At 67.5% G+C, this 15815-nt stretch overlaps 2 protein-coding genes across 9 annotated transcripts in view; one reads left to right on the forward strand and one right to left on the reverse strand.

Moving 5' to 3' along the window:
• Window positions 1–5436, reverse strand: LOC123333134 (basic proline-rich protein). Its single transcript, XM_044940672.1, has 7 exons — window positions 5346–5436; window positions 4842–4979; window positions 4470–4691; window positions 3972–4082; window positions 3457–3545; window positions 2298–2709; window positions 1–992 (listed from the first exon to the last, which is right to left on the reverse strand). Exons 1-7 carry the CDS (start codon window positions 5434–5436, stop codon window positions 1–3), a joined length of 2055 nt encoding a protein of 684 aa, XP_044796607.1.
• PLXNB2 (plexin B2) overlaps window positions 2231–15815 on the forward strand; it is a 27686-nt gene continuing 14101 nt past the window's right edge. For 3 of the 8 annotated variants that reach the window (XM_025282613.2, XM_044940713.1, XM_044940714.1), the window contains exon 1: window positions 14178–14329. The gene's annotated coding sequence lies outside the window, so the exon portion shown is untranslated. Of the gene's footprint in view, window positions 2356–9361; window positions 9382–9402; window positions 9596–13041; window positions 13095–13322; window positions 13590–14177; window positions 14330–15815 lie in introns of those variants that run through there. The other 5 variants (XM_044940717.1, XM_044940716.1, XM_025282614.2 and 2 more) reach the window with 5 other exon arrangements.

The raw sequence follows: 15815 nt of genomic DNA on the forward strand, positions 1-15815 counted from the left end.
TTAGCTGCACCCAGAGGGAAGCTTGGTCAGCCGGAGGTGGGGTGGGGCGGGGCGAGGCTTGGACCCAGAGCCGCAGGCCTTCTGGAGGTCCCAGCGAAACGGCCCCAGAGGCTGCACCTGAGAGGCCCCCAGGGCCTTGGCGGGCGGCGCGGGTGCAAGCGGGGGACCTCCTGTCTCCTCTGGAGCGCCCCCCCAGGCCGGGCCGCACCACTGCTCCCCAGCTGGGTGGGGGCGCCCCCGGACGGCAGCAGCGCTGGTCTCGGAACCTCCAGTGTCGGCTCGTCCACCCTGAGCGCCGCCTCCGGTGGCCCCCTGCACCCTGCCCGCTCTGGGACAAGGCTGCCAGGCGCGGGGTGCCCGGCTGTCACTGCAGCATGTTGCCCGGTCTCCTTCCTCTGTTTTCGGAGGGTGACGGCCTGTGCTGGAGGGCAGCCTCGCCCATGGTCCTCCCAGGGCTGCGCTGCAAGGGGGCTCCGGGGTGTCCTCGACCCCCCAGACTTCTGGCTCCAGCAGTCCCAGCGGGCACCGCCAGATGCCCCTGGATGCCGGGCCCTCCCTCCAGCACCGCCTGAGTCCACGCCGCGGCCCCTCACAGCAGCTTGTTCCCCTGGTGGGGGGTGTGGGGGAGGGCCGCCTGGCAGGGTGGGCATCGCTGCCCAGGGTAGACTCCAATGCTGGCGGCCTCTGGGCACAGCACAGCCTGGCATGGAGTCCTGCCAGCTCCATCCTGCCCCCCACTGAAGCTCCCTGGTTCTCTCGCAGGATCAGGTCAGCCCTGGCTAGGACAGACGGTGAGGAGGGAGGAAAGGTCAGGAGGGTCAAAGGAGCCCGACGCACCACCAACCAGAGCTCTGTGCACAGCAGGGCCTGGATGGGCAGGAAGCAGTGGTCCACGGGGGCTCCGCGGTCAGCCAGTGTGGGAGGCCGCTTTCTTCGGGAGGTTGTGTGTGGGTCTGGAGTGGTGGCCAGGGATGGGCGTGGGACGACGTCGGCTGATCCAGGGGCAGGAAGGACAGTCGTCACCCCCAAGCTTCCTGCACGCTATTTAAAGCCTCGCCTTTAGTCTGGGATGGGGGGCCTTCCCGCCTCTTTGGTATTAAAGTGTCTTTCTGTGACACATGCTTGTCTTTCAACTTCCTCTTTGGATGAAAAGTTGGCATTCCTATGAGATTCTGGTAACTTGAGGGCTCTCTTGGTGGGGTGTGGATGGGCCTTGGTGTGGATGGTTCAGGGCTGAAAATGTGAAGGTGTGGCCTTGCTGGTGGGGAGCATGTCGCAGAAAGAAGTCATGTGCGACCCTCTCCAACAGCTTCATCCTAGTGGGTTTTGAGCACTGGAGGCAGGTCCCAGGGTGGAGGAAACAGGCTGTCTGCAGGGAAGGGGAAGTTGGATGGCAGCTCCCTCAGAAAGGGAGGGGGTCCAAGTGTGGGAGTTTGGGTTAGGGCTGGGAAATGGCCTCACGCTCCCCTGGGTCCCTAGCAGCCGCTCACCACACCAGGGCTTGTGACCAGAGAGTGTCCATGAGGGAGCGGGAGGACACAGGAGAGCTGGCCTCCTGGGGGGGATGGTCCCCACCTCTGCTCAAGTTGGGTAGGGAGCAGCCAGGGGCATCAGGATCAGGGTGGATGGGGCCAGAGTGGCCAAAAGTGGGGCAAGCTCTTGTCTGGAACTGGACTCCCCAGGGAGGGGCTGTGTCTGGCCACCCACCTCTGAGCGCTGGAAGGCCAGTCGATGGATCCTGGGTGCGAGCTGGGGGGGAGGGTGGCTGGAAGCCAAGGACCCCTCTTCCCCCAGGAGGTGTGGGGACAAGGCCCTGCAGGCCTCAGCCCTGCAAAGGACCGCTGTGACGGGCCTGTTCCCAGTCTGTTCCCCAGTCTGAGTGAGGGTTGGGGTGCCAGGGGTCTCGGACACTCTCCTCCAGAGCCCAGATTTGGGCTCCTCGGGCGGGCAGCGAGGCTGAGCCTGAATCAGGCCGAACCTCCCAGGCTACACGCGGAGTCCACCCCCTGAAGCCGCTGGGCGCCGGGGGCACGCGGGGAGCGCCCCGCCCGGCGGCCCTCCCCCCATCCCCTCCCGCGCCCCCTCGTCTCCCTCCCCTCCCCCGCCCCCTCCCTTCCCCTCCCCCGCCCTCTCCCCTCCCCTCTCCCCCTGCCCTCCCTCCCCTCCCCCGCCTGGCGAGCCCTCCCCTCCCCCGCCCTCCCCTCCCCCTCCCCCGCCGGGGGCGGGGCCGCTGCTCCCGCGCGCTCCGGCCCCTCCTCGGCCACACAAAGGCCCGTCTCCATGGCAGCCGCGCGGGCCATAGCGCTGCGCCGATCGCGGCCCGGGCGCCATCGAGCCTCCGCAGCAAACGAGCAGGTACCGGGACGGGGCCCCGCTCTCGCGGACGGCCGGGCCGGGGGCGGGCTTCATCGTCAGCGCCGCTTGGCCCTGGCCTGCGGCGCTCGGGACGCAGGGACCCGGGAGGCAGCCGCCCCGCGGAGGGCGACCCGGGCCTCGGCCGCTGTCGGTCCGTCCGGGCAGCCGGGGCAGGGCCCCTCCCGCCTCGCGCTCTTCCAGGCGGTGGGCGAGGCCCGCGGCGCCGGTGGTGGCCGGGCCGAGGGTCGCAAGTGGGGCGCCGCTCCCCTCCGGAGCTGCTGTGGTTCCCGACCCTCCGTGCTTGCCCCCCAGCCCTCTGGCCACCGAGATCCGTGCACAGGGCGGAGGTCGGCCCTAGCCGTGCAAGAGTCCCAGGCCCGCGCCCACCCAGTCTCGTTCCGGGGTGGCTGAGCCGGAGCTCTCCCGAGGGGCTGGGCCCGCGGTCAGACCTTAGCGGCTCCCACACCCCCGGGCCTGGTGAGGAGGGCATGAGCCAGGGCCACCCTGGGTGCCCCTGTCTGCACCTGCCTGGGTGGAAGGCGGGTGCAGGTTCCGGGTTGGGAGGAGGACGGCCTGGCACCGGGCGAGTTCTGGCGGCCGGCTGCTTCACTGCGCCGCCGGCTCCCGCGGTTCCGGTGTTGTCTGATGTTTGGGTGGACACTCTGGGACCCAGAAAGTCTCTGTACTCTGCCCGGACCCTGCCCCTCTGTGTGCCTCCGCCTGCGGGAAGCCCTCCTAGATGGGCCTTTCCCACCATTCTGTGTTCAGGTTGCTTGTAAGATTTGAGGAGGGTCCTTGGGCTCAAGGGCTTCAGAGCTTCCTGCCACGTCACTGGGCTCCTCTTCCCAGCCAACTTGGAGAAAGGAAGGGGTCTCGATGGGCTCTGGGGCTGTGGTGGGGGGTCAGGACTGGGGGTGAAGCTCGACCCCAAAGCCAGTGGAACGTTTTGAAGCTTGGAGGGCCCTCTGGGCCTGAGCCTGCCCTGGGGAACCCCTTTCATGCTTAACCTCACCCCCTGGGTCCCCCCACACGTCCAGGCTGGGCCCAGTGGAGACGGGAGAACAAGGCCCCCAGAGGTGGGGGCTCAGCCCGACCCCATACCTGGACATCACCCTGGCATAGAGCGGGGAGCCCCAGAGTTGGACAGCTGGGGCAGGGGCTGTCGGTCCTCTGTTCTGAGGCGAGGGTCCCTAGGAGGGCACGGTCAGCATCGGCCTGGCCAAGCCGTTAAGTATGTTTTGTGGCGTGTCAGCTTTTAGGAATTCCCGGAGAAGACTGAAAACAAGCAGGTGTTTTCAGCACATCTGAGCTTGTCACCTCTTCCCAGCACACCTATTGGTGGCCCACCTTCGTCCGACTGTGGGGGGAGGCGTGAGGTCTGGCCCAGGGCTCCTTGCCCCAAGAGAGGAGTGAAGTTGCAGAGAAAAACAAGGGTTTGGAATTCAAGTCCCCCCTCCCCCGCCAGCCGCCTGCCAAGAAGGAATTATTTTGGATTATCCAGCCGTGTCCAGCCACCCAAGGGGGAGGCTGCAGCCGTGGGAGAGAGATCCACTTCCGGGGCCATGGGTTGAGAGCCCCAGGAGGGAGGGACAGGCAAGTCCGGGCAGCTCCAGCACCTTCCGCGGCTGCTCGGCCGGTCGGGGGCGGGGTGGGAGGGGCTGCGTCACCCGGGCCTGGAGAACGCCCCAGCAGGCCCGCCGAGCCAGCCTGGGGTGCGCCCGGGTTCTCTGGGGGAGGCCGTGGGCCAGGAGAGATTCCGGACCTCTGGTCTCAGGGCTCCAGGGCAGCCACCCCTCCAGGAGACCCCCCTTCACCTCTGGAGGGCTCAGCACCACGGCCCCAGGCCCCGTGAGGCGGCCTCCCGCGCTGGGTTCAGGGACACACCTTGGGCTTGTTACTCACAGCTGGCGGTCGTGCAGTGTGTCCCGGGTGGCGGGGCAGGCAGGGGCGTGACCTGGGCTGCCTGGAGTGGGTGGGGCGCTGGGGTTCCCCGGGCCGAATCTCTGACCATTCTCCCGCCTCCTGATTGGCCCACTGACAGAGGCACCCTTGCCTGAAGCCCCTCCGACCGCCCGGCCCCTGACTCCACTTCCCCACCTGTCAGTCCGTCCCACCTGTGACGGGTCCCCCACGGGAGGGGCCCTGCCAGGAGCTGTCTGGGCTGCTACCCGACACGTGGCCTGCGGGGTCCCTGCGGGCTTGCCTGCAGCCGCACCCCCAGCGGCCCCTGGAGAGTCTGCACTGGGAGGCAAAGTGAGCAGCTGGGCTGGAGGGCCGCAGCCCAGGGGCCTGGCCGCAGCCCAGGCGAGTGGAGCAGAAGAGATTGGATTGGAAGGCTGGGGAGGGGGGCGGTGGCGGCAGCCTGGGGCGGTTCCATATGACATATGCCCCTCTGCCCCCGGGACAGCTTGGTTACAGGCCGTGAGCTGTCCCGGGACCTGGGCCGTTCCCAGAGCATGGTGCTCTCTTCCCTGCCTTGGTCTCACATTGCGGGGGCCGAGCTGGTGGTGCCTGGGGACGCTGGGCGTGGGACCGGCTGTGGCTTCGGCGCCTCCCCACGTGGCCCCTGGTCTGGTCCGGGCAGATCCACGCTGCGATGCCAGGCACTTTGTTCCGGGGCTGTCCTGTGGTCGGGAAGTCCTCACTCAGGTCAGGTCTCGGGACTTGTCGCTGCAGCAACAGCACAGCCTCCTGCCTTGGCTTCCTGGGTGGGGGATGGGCTTTTCTCTCTGCTGAGACCCTCTTGTGTCTAGAACTTGCTCTAGACAAGAGTGTGGGAAGCAGTCAGGGCAGGAGAGGAGTGATCAGACCTGTCGAAAGCCGAACCGGGCTGGTCTTCCAGCCTCAACCCCACTCGCTGAGGTGGGCGCAGTTTCACAGGGGCCAGTCTCTAGTTCTTGTGGGGGCTGGACGAGTCCCTCCCCCTGAGGTTAATGGCTATTGGTGTTTGGGGCCTTTAAACATCTTTGGTCTCAAATTATAGGACGGACTGGGCTGCTGGTGGCCCATAATTGGTGGGGGGCACCAGGCTGCGGAGGGCTGGGGGGCACACTCTGTTTCCCTCTTCTCCTCCTGCCGCATGTAGCCCCTTCGTGGTTTTTCCCTTCCCTGGTTTCATATCCTCATGTGGGTTTCTGCTTCCCTCCGTCCCTGAGGCTTTGAGGACCTCGGTCCCTCAGCTGACCAGGCAGGAGCCCTGCCCTCTCCTGGGCCCCCCAGCCAGACCAGGGCACAGCTGCTCGTCTAAAGGGCGGGGCAGGGCCTGTGTCCTGCCTGCAGCGCTGACCCCAGCGCGTCCTGACTCGGTTTGCTTCCTTGGTGTTCACACGCCCATGACAGTAGCTGGACCCAGACCCTCAGGTGGAGCCCGGAGTGACCGTGGGCACACCCGCAGGTCTGCCCCTCTGGTCCCGGGGAGGAGCCCAGGGCTGCCCCCCTCCCCTGGCGCTGGGGTCCTGTTTCCTGCCCTCTGGGCCTCTCTGGCGCCCCTCTGCAGCTCCGTGGGGCCTCACTCAGAGACCGGCTCCCCCATCACTGGCAACTCTCCACCCTGTGGGCTGGCCGCGCTGGGCAAAGGAGGTGCGGTCCTGGGGTGGGGCGGGGCACCTGGGAGAGGGCTCGGCCTGGGGCCCACGTCCTCAGCCCCTGAGATCACAAGACCTCTAAAACCGGGCGCATCCTGGTGCCAGATGAGTCCGGGCCTGGGCACGCGGTAGCGAGTGAGGCCTTTGGGTGTCACCCAGGTTCTGACCCTTGTGCTGGCATCGGCCCTGCCCTGGACTTGACTCTTCTGGGTGTGGAGACACGGCTGCTCGGCGCAGGTGGCCAGCGGTTCCCCTGGGGGTGCGGGAGGAGGGGCACTGCGCTGAGCTCAGATCTCTGTGCCTGATGCGGGGCCATCTGAAGGCCCTGCTCAGGAAGAGGAAGAAAGAGGAAAGAGGTTTGATGTCAGCTCTGCAGAGGGCCACCTGTGTCAACACAGCATCTGGGCAGGGGCCTCTGCCCCCAAGGCAGGAACAGTTCCGGCCACCGGCCTTCTGCCCGGGTCTGGGCCAGGCTGCTGCCTCGCAGGGCATGGGCCCTGATGGGGGCTTGGCCGTGGGGCCCCTTCAGCTCCCTCCAGGCCCCCTGCCCAGTCCTAAGCTGGCCACTGAAGGCTGAGGGGTTCCAGAGGTCTGCGGTCTCAGCCAGACATGCAGCCTGGGTCCTTGGGTGCCAGAGGTGCCCCGGAGCAGCCCTGATAGCTGGGGCCTGAGGGACCGTCCTGGAGGAGGAGCGGTGAGATGGGGGGGCTGGGAGGGGCTGGCCAGGCCCTGAGGGTGAGTTCCCAGACCTCTAAGTACTGCGGGCTCCAGGCCTGAGTGTGGGGTCCTGCCCCCACCCCCTCCCCAGGCTTTTTCAGAGCCGGGCTTGCTTTGCAGAAGGGCCGGGCCCAGGACACTGCTGTGGGAGGCCAGTGCCCGCCCCAGGAAGGTGGCCACTGCTCTGTGCACACCCCGTGGTGGGAGAAGCAGTCTCCAAGCCTCCCTGGGCGAGGGCAGGTGGTTGCAGTGAGGCCCCTGCATGGCCCCCAGCTCCCCTTCAGCCTTCAAGTCTCTCCCCAGGCTGGCCAGGGGACGTGAGGGGCTAGATCTCCCCTGTCCTGGCATCAGGCCAGATCTGGGGGCCACCGTGGCCATCTCAGGACCCAGGGAGGGAGGTCAGGATGAGAGACAGGAGGCCAAGGAGGAGCCAGAGGGGGAGACTGGCAACGCTTCCTGCAGAGACCCTCGGCCCCGGCCCGTGGGTGGCAGCTCTGGGCTGAACCGAGCCAGCCCTGAGCTGGGGTGGGTGCGGGGCCTGGCCCCAGGGGCTGGGGGCCACTTCCAAGGCGTGCCATCGCAGGGAGGCCAGGTGTTCCCCCCAGTCCTGGCCGCCCCACTGCCCCCTGGCACCTGCAGAGTCCCCCCTCAGCACCCAGCCTCAGCCTGAGCTGGGGCGTTTCCTTGCTGGAAACTCCCGGTGCCTCTGCCCTCCCAGAGCCTGACCCTGAGCCCATCCACTACCCCCCCGCAGCTGGACTCCAGACCCTCCCAGCCCTATGAGGCCCCGCCCCTGCGGCCCCTGCAGCCAGCGCAGAGGGCCCAACTCCCCCCTTCCCACGCAGGGTGCCCGGGGCCCACTCCAGGCCTCTCTGCCCTTCTGGGTGCCCTGGGCCAACGCTGAGCGGGGGCTGCCTGAGACGCCCCCAGCCCGAGTGGTCGGGTCTGGGGCTCTTTGTCCCACAAACACTGTGGGCGGAGAGGCAGGACCCCCGAGGCAGGGACCCCCGAGGCATCCCAGATGTGCGCCTGCACGAGTGTGCTCACGGGTGTGTGTGGGGTGGCTGGCACTCCGGCCTGGCGCGGTGCCCCAGGCTAATGGTGGGGTTCGGCTGTGATGTAGGAGGCGGGGTTGGGGTGGCCGCCACGGCGCTGACAGACAGGCAGATTACGGGCCTCGCCTGCTGCGTGCTCGCCGGGCCCTCACCCATCCGCCCCCAAGCCTTGCTCCCGCCCCTGCACAGGGCCTGGGAAGGGGCCCCGGGCCGGGCCTGGGCCTGGGCCAGCTGCAGCCGCCGTGAGCTTCAGACAGCCCAGCCAGCAGCACCCCACCAGCTGCGGGGGCCAGCCTGGAAAGGGGCGGGCATCAGACATCAGAGCCAGTGGCCATGCCTGCCGCGGTGGGCCCCGCATCCTCTACACGGCTCCAGCCTCCCTGCTTGCTGGGGGGACGGGTGCAGCGCCTCACGTAGGAGCCCCTCGGGAGCCGGGGCGGCTGGGCCTCCCTGACTCTGCGCGCAGAGGCCCTGCAGTGCCCTCCCTCCGCCAGCCAGCCCAGCCCACACGGCGCCTCTGATGCCTCAGTGTGTCTTCCTGTCCCTCTCAGCCTGGCCCTGACCGGCTGCCCACAGGCGGGGAGTCTCTGGGGGTGTCTACCTTCACCCGAGTGCCAGCGCCGCGCATCTGTGCACCAGGTGTGGCCTGAGGCCGCTGTGGGCCAGGGCCGGCCAGCTGCTGGGAGTGCCGCGGGGCCTCCTGACCCTGGGGCGGGGAGGCTCGTCCCCATGTCCCCAGCACACAGCAAGCATTTGGGGGCTTTGGGATGAGCAGATGGGGCAGGTCGGCGGGCCCATCTGGGGGTCCCCTTGAGCACAGGGAAACTGACAGAGGCATTAAGCTGCAAGGTGTTCTGGGGGGCGTGGTTCTGCAGACGAGGGATGTGGGCAAGCCTGAGGGGGAATCAGGGCCCAACCGAGTCCAGGTGGGGCACGGGCGGCTGGCACTCAGGAGGGCAGGCCATGCAGCACAGTGGAACCCGTGGGCGCCTGGCCCCACTAAACCCCACCTTCTGCCCCAAGGGCCTGGGAGGCCCAGGAGGCTGTGGGCTGCTGGCAGGGCCCGGCTTGTATTCTTGAATAACAATTCATTGAAACGGTGTCCCCCTAAGCCTTCTCTCCACAGGGTCAGGGTCAGGCGGTGACTGGGGCCTGTTGCCAACAGCATGGGATCAGCCCGGGGCAGCTGCAGAGGTGCCTGAGGGTCAGGGGGGGACACAAGACCCCAGTGAGGGTGACCCCAGACGAAGGCGGAGGGGTGCTCTGAGGTAGCTGGAGTGGGGAAGGCCACAGGGTCGAGGGGAGCGGGCCAGGAGACCCCTCAGGCAGGCAGCAGGGAGAGCCCTGGGGCTTCTCTGCACCTCCTCACCTTGGCTTTGGGTCTTCGGCCTTTGATCTCTGGCCACCCGGCAGGGGTAACTTTCCTGCTGGGCCCCAGAGCCCCAGCTGCAGGGGAGGCTGCCCAGTCTCCCTCAGCCCCAGCTGGGAGGAGAGGAGCGGCTGGGAGCCAGGCGGGTGGGGCGGGGGAGGTGACACCCTACACCTGGGAGGGTCCCTCGGGAGGCTCTCCCGGCGCTGACGCAAGGCTCCAGCTAGACGTCAGCCAGGCCCCGGCCCGCCCCGGCCCGCCCCCGCTCGGAGGTGTCTGCCGATCGCTCGGCCTTTGCCCGGTGAGTCTGGTTGGGGTGGGGTGGGGCGTCACGCAGGCGGCACTGGGGCCGCAGTGGGTAACTGGCGAACAGCGGAGCGCGGGAGCCTGGGCCTGGGGCCGGCGGGGCTGCGCACCGCGCCCTGGCCTGCGGAGGACAGCCTGACTCCCGCCAGGCTCCTTGGGGACGGGTCCCTGGGACCACGTGGCCGCCGCCACCGTCATCGCGACTGGAGGTCAGTCTCCCCGCGACCGCGCGCCCAGGGGCCCCGGGGAGCCCCGTCAGAGGCCCAAGCGCGGTCCCGGGGGCGCGGGGTGCAGGCCGGGCCTCGGGAGGGGTGGTCCGCGGGCGCCGCGCCGGCTCCGGGCCGCCCCGGGTTGCGAGGCCGGGCAGCCCCTCCCCATCGGGGCCGCGCCCCGCCTCCCCGACTGAACTCTGACCTGGGCCCCGGGGCGCGCGGCGGGCCCGCCGGGACTCCTCTCTCCCTGGCCCGGGTGCCGCGACACTACCCTCCCTAGCGCGCCCACTCCCCGCTCTTGTTTTGAAAACAGCGGAGGCTCCGATTTGCCGGCGTAGCGCCGGTTTTGTTTCCTCTGATTTGTTTCGCGCTCCGGGCTAATTGCAGATTTGCATTTTCGTCGCGGGAGCGGAGCGCAGGCGGGTCTCCCGCCGCCAGCTGCCCGGCGGGGGAGGGGCGGCGCTCCGGGCCGGACCGCAGCCCTAGCTACCTCCCGGCCTAGGGTCGGGGGAGTGACTCACGGCCCCGAGCTCTCCGCCAGGGGTTGATTCCTCCACCCCCTCGGTCCTGGGGGTCCCGAGTGCCCGCCGCGCGGTGCTAAGGCTGCCCCCCGCCCCCACCATTTCGGAGTGTCCCCACCTGGGCCTGAGTCTCTGTCTGAACGGCCCCTCTCCCTGTCGGCTGAGCCTGGGTCCCCTGCCCGAGCCCACAGGCTGCCAAGGGCCAGCCCCCATTCCCGCCCCGCCCCGCCCGCCACCGCCCCCCCCCCCCCCCCCCCCCCCCCGCCGCCGCAGATCTGGTTGCTTTGCGTTGCAACCTCAGCGCTGAGATGTCACTGCGTCAGTTTTGCTTGAAGATAGTGACAGGAAGGGCCAGCCTGCGCCCCAGGGCCCTCCTCCTGGGGGCCAGGGCTGCAGGGGGCCCTAGCCTGGGGTTGGATCCCTGCCCTGCCCAGTGGGCATCTCCTGTTGGCCTCTCACTGGCAGGGGAGCAGGGGGTTAGGCTGCTGCTTAGGAGAAAGGAACCGAAGGAGGAAGCCTCGGGGGGCCCGCTGGGCGCGGCTCCTCTGCTCCCCCGGCGGTGGGTGTGTGAGGAGAGGCCCTGTCCACTCCGGTGCTCAGGCTGGGGAACACCCGCTGAGTGCGGGGGGCTTGGGGACCAGCCCTGGGGGCATGTGCATGCCCAGCCTCCTCCGCCATGTGTCACGCCCGTCCAAGAGGCGCTCACCGGCCCATCATCACGGCCCATCATGAGACCATGGGCCATGGTGGGTGAGAGACGGTCCTGCAGGGCTGGGTCAGGCTTGCTGTCTCCGGCTTCTGGGGGAGTGGGTAGGCGTTTTCCAGGGGGACGGCAAAAGCAGAGGCACAGTGGCATCATGATGTCACCCTGAGTCCCTCCTCCAGGCACAGACTCACTCACACCTCCCAGCCTCACACTCGGGTTGGCACTGTCGTTACCCCCGTGTCCCTCACAGGGAAACTGAGTCACAGGGTAACTTTGTCCATAGCCCATATAACCCTGGGTCGAAAGGGATTCGGCAGTGGCATTGGGTGTGTGTGATTGTGGCGGGGGTCACCCAGGGCCTCGGACCTGTGGGTGTTCAGGAGAGGGGCCTTCATCTGAGATGGCAGGAATGAGTGGGGCTGCCAGTTGGAGGCAGGGTGGACATGATGGGGCAGCTGGAGGCCAAGCGGAAGGGAGGTGTCCAGGTCCTTCTGAAGGAAATGTGGGCTGGGGGCGCCTGCTGTCGGGAGGAGAGATCTGAGGACCGCCTCCAGGAGAGTCTGAGAGGGGGTCCCTCTCAGTGGATCCCTTGGTGCAGGTCCCTCAGGTGAGGCTGCGGCTGGGTGTGTGGGCTTAGGAACAGCGGGTCCCTTGGAAGAGGCTAGCCTCCCTTGGCCTAGCCTCCAGCACACATGCAGCACCCCCCTCCCCGGGACCTGGGCAGGTGGAGGGCTGGGGCTGGGGACTCGGCCATGCCAGGCGGAGGGAGCAGGCACGGGGCACACGGAGGCCTGTCCCTTTAGGGGCAGGCCTGCATGCTCCGGCTCCAGGGCTGTGGACCCCGCAGCCTCGAGGCCAGGCCCGGCCCGGCCCTCTCTTAGGCTCCACCATCCGGACGCCCTTTGGTTTGGCCCTGACTTTGCCTGTGGAGTGGCCTTTGCCCTTTTCACAAAGGCTGCCTAGGCACCTTCACCCCCACACCTGGAGCCTTGAGCTCCTGTTTCTGGTTAACCCTTCCCTGCTTAGCTGGGGGCTGAGGACGCCAGCGGGATTTCCTGCCCCATGTGTGTAGGTATGGCGCCCCCCACCCGCAGGCCTTGCCCCTACTGGTCTCCCTCAGACCTGCTGGGGGTCTTTCCAGCCCTAGGCCCTCCTCACAGTGTTGGTCCCCACATTTGGGGGCTGTCTGGCACAGGAATGAGGTGCCCGGGGGCATGCTGCTGGCGAGCCAGACAGGGAGCCAGTGGTCAGTGGCCACGGTGGGGCGGGATTCAGTAGACCAGTAGCATGTGCATACTCAATATAATCTTGCAAAAACGTTTTCAAAAAGTGGCAAAAGAAGCTGCTTTAGTGTCTCAGCCCCTTCCTCCCTGCCTCAAGGCTTCACCAGGACTTTCAGTTTGGATGTCCTTCTAGAACTTCTCAATTAAACTCACGTGTGTCTGTATCAACCCCCGCGGGTGGAGAGGCCTGGAATACTGCACCAAAGCTGTCCTCAACAGGTCTGGGCTCTGTCGGGGGTCCACACGGACCACCCATCTTCACCTGCACCGTGGGTTCTCAGGGTCCTCCGATTGCATACTTCCGCGCTGAGAAGTATCCTTGACCAGGTCCTCCCTGCGGGTACGCAGGCCTGTTTATCCAGGAGGAGAGGATACAATCGCAGCTTGTTGAGTGCTACAATGTGACAGGCTTTTCAGGCACATCCTTTAGTTCTTACAAACCACTGGGCTTTCACAGATGGGGAAATGAGGCTCAGAGAAGTTAAGTAACTTGCGCAAGATCACACGTCTAGTAAGGAGAATTGCGGCGTTGTGTTTTTTCAGAAAACAATTTTAGTTTTAATCAAAGTAATGTATGTACCTTGCAGGATCTTAGTTCCCCCAACAGAGGACTGAACCCAGCCCCTCGTCAATGAAAATGCAGAGCCCTAACCACTAGATAGCCAGGGAATTCCCTTCTCTGCCTTTCTGAGCAGAGGCTGGAGGGACATGCAGGCATACACACCAAGTGGACCTGTGTGCACGGGGGTGCTGGGCTTGAGGCTGGGAGGCCAGCGTCTGGGCGGGGCTGAAGGTGGGATGGAGGAGGCAGGAGAGACAGTCCTCCAGGATGGCAGAGGCCAGCTGGGGCCCCACGGGCTGCTCCTCGCACCCCAGATGTGGCGGCAGGGGCCAAGCTTGTCGTGAGATCACCATCTCTCCTTTGCTTTTTAGAGAACCTCAATGTTGGCCTGGAGCAGAGACTGAGCCGGACCACTGAAGCCTGGGTGAGTGGGGGCTAGCACAAGCTGGGGAAGGTAGTGGGGGCCATAGCCACGCAGTGACAGAGTGAGGTGTCCCCACAGGTTTTGTCTGGCCAGGCCCAGCAAGCACGTCTGCCCGAAACCAGGTGCCCTGATGTGGGGGCCGCTGGCAGGATCGCGTGGGAGGGTGGGCTCTGCAGGAGCCAGAAGTGCCGCTGGGCGCTGACTGCAGCGCTGCCTTCTGGGAATCAGGCCTGGAGCGGGGGGCACTTGTCCAGACAGCTTCCGGGCCGGCAGCAGGCTGGAGCTGTGGACTTCTTGGAAGTGCACCTCCGGATTTCGGCCAGGAAGAGGCGTCTGGTGCCCCTGAGGAAATCCCCGCTGCCCCGGTGAGCAAGCAGGGGTCCCGGACTGCCTTCAAAACAGGAAGCGCCCGTTCCAGGAACACCAGCCGCAGGGAGCTTTGCCGGCTGGGCCTGGCGCCTGCGGTGCGGCGGCCTGAGCGTGGCTCCTGGTCAGGTGGGTCACCCTTTGCTCCTGGGCCTGGCCAGGCAGGTCACCTGAGGCTTTTGTTTGTCCAGGAAGTGGAGGGAGCTGCCGCCTAGAGTCCTAGCCCCTCCTGTGACACCGTACAACCTGGGCTTGTGAGAGGGGCTCACTCTGTCCACTGCCCAAGAGGGCTCCTGCCGGTGGCAGGGAGCCCAGGTCTGGCCCCAGCCCCCTGGGGGTGGGGTGGGGCGGGGAACAGCCCAATGTCTGGGCCCCTGGGAGTCAGCAGCAGGATCTGGTCCCCTGGGTGAGGGCACACAGTGCCTTCACCCAGCACGTCTGGTGTAGCAGGCCCAGGGCCCCGGCCCCAGGGGCTCAGTCAAGTGGGCACTAATCAGAGGACGACAAGAACATTCGGTTTAGGCTCTGTGACCCTCCCATCTCCTGGGACCGAGGGAGAGGAGCCTATGGGGGAGTGGGCGTTGTGCCCGATCGGTCGGTTCTGGGTTCAAGTCCTCCGCGCGTCTGCCGATAGGCAGAGGGGCCTGGACACGGATCCGTCGGAGACCGGGGGCCCTGCTCCCAGGGGCGGCTCCGGCTCCGGCCGCAGCTCCGCCCCCGCCGGCCGGCCCGCCCCCGCCCGCCCGCTCGCTCCCTCCCTGGGCTCGGGGAACATTCCATTCATTCCGCGGCCGGCCTTGGCCGGAGCCGCAGCCGGAGCCAAAGCCGAGCTGGGCCGGGGTCGCGGCGTTGGCGACGCGGGGACGCGGGTGAGCGGGGCCGGGCGTGGGGGGCTGGGGGGTGGCGCGCGCCAGCAGAGGCCCTGGACGCCCCGCCGCCCGCGCAGCGCCGCCGAGCGGACTTTGCGACGCGACGGGCCGGCCAGCGGGGCGGGGCGGCCGGGGCGCTGGGCGGCGGGGGAGGGGCGGCGGGGCGGGGCCTCCATCCCAGCCGCCCTCCCCCGGGCCTGGGGGGCAGCACCGCAGGCTCCCGAGCGTCCGGCCTCGCGCAGTCCTGGACTGGCGGGTGGCCCAGCCCCACGCCTGGAGGCCTCCGGGGCGTCCTGTCCCCCGCGCGGGCTCGCCGGCCCGCCGAGCCAGAGCCGACTGTGCGCTGGTGGGGCCCCTGCCCCGGGCGGGCCTCCGGAATCTTCCCTCTCCTCCCCAGCCTCTCCGCGCGGCCCGGTCACCCTGATTGCCCCGCCCTCCTCCTCCTCTCAGGCCACCTCCGCCCCCTTCCCAGGTCCCTGCCGTCTCCCCTGCTGGACACCGTCCGGCCAGCCTGTGGGTGGCTCCTTTCCCAGCAGCTTGTCAGGAGGCCCAGGCGGGAGCGCTTCAGAGCAGGGCGTCCTGCGCGGGGGACCAATGTCCCGCCGAGCTGCCCCCTCCCCGGCCGGGACCCGCTGGCGCCCCTCGGTGGCTCTGGGCTGAGGAGGCTTTGTCACCTGGTTCTTCTCGGCTACGCCTCCTCCAGGGGCTCGCGGGACTCGCGGGACGTGGTGGAGACGGGAACAAAGGGATGGAGACCAGCCACAGCCTGGTCGGGGGGCTTCCTAGTGGCCCAGGGATGCTGGGCGGGGGGCGGGGAAAGCAGCCACAGCCTGGGGGGTGGGGGTTCCTAGTGGCTCAGGGAAAGAAGGAAGTCTGCTTGCTTCTGTGTAATAGTCACAGGTCCATGAGAGGAAGCCAGACTCTTCCAGTCAACACAGCTTTGCCCAAAGCCAGTGCCCCCAGAGAAACCTCTCCCCTGGCCGCGGAGCAGACAGCTTTCTCCCTCCCGGAGGAGGTGTGAGCAGGAAGGGTGTTGGAGGAGAGGACCAAAGTAGTCGTTTCTTGAGTGAATAAGAGTGTGTGTCCAGGGAGGTGGTTGTTGAAGGTGGCTGCAGCGGCCGGTGTGGGCAGTCTGGGAGGCCAGGGCCCCTCCTTACCTCTGCCACTCGTGCCAGTCTGCACTTGGCCCTGTGGGCACGGACAGGGCTGCTCTAAACGTCTTGCCAGGCACAGACACCCTCAGGGCAGATGTCAGGGGTACAAGGATGAGGGCTGGGACACAGGTTGGGAGAGGGCAGCCCGAGGGGGTGGTGGCAGAGACTCTCAAGATTGTAATCAGGGTCCCCAAGGTGGGGAGATGCTGGACCACCCCAAACCGGGAGAGGCCTGCATGTTGGCAACCCTGAGCTCAGCCCTTATGCGCACGGACATGGGAATGGGCCTGCATACCCACACAGGGGCGTGTGCTCAAGTAGATCCCTGCACA

This window comes from Bubalus bubalis, chromosome 4 (genome assembly GCF_019923935.1).
Source record: "Bubalus bubalis isolate 160015118507 breed Murrah chromosome 4, NDDB_SH_1, whole genome shotgun sequence".
Classification (NCBI taxonomy): Eukaryota; Metazoa; Chordata; class Mammalia; order Artiodactyla; family Bovidae; genus Bubalus; species Bubalus bubalis.

Bases quoted from the DNA above. Each gene is read 5' to 3' on its own strand.
- LOC123333134 (XM_044940672.1), bottom strand. From the start codon at position 5,436: ATGCGGCAGGAGGAGAAGAGGGAAACAGAGTGTGCCCCCCAGCCCTCC. The intron at 4,980-5,345 runs GTCCGTCCTATA...TCCCGACCACAG, and splicing joins TATGGGCCACCAGCAGCCCA to GACAGCCCCGGAACAAAGTG. The intron at 3,546-3,971 runs GTGCTGGAGCTG...GTGCCCTCCTAG, and splicing joins CGGCCGAGCAGCCGCGGAAG to GGACCCTCGCCTCAGAACAG.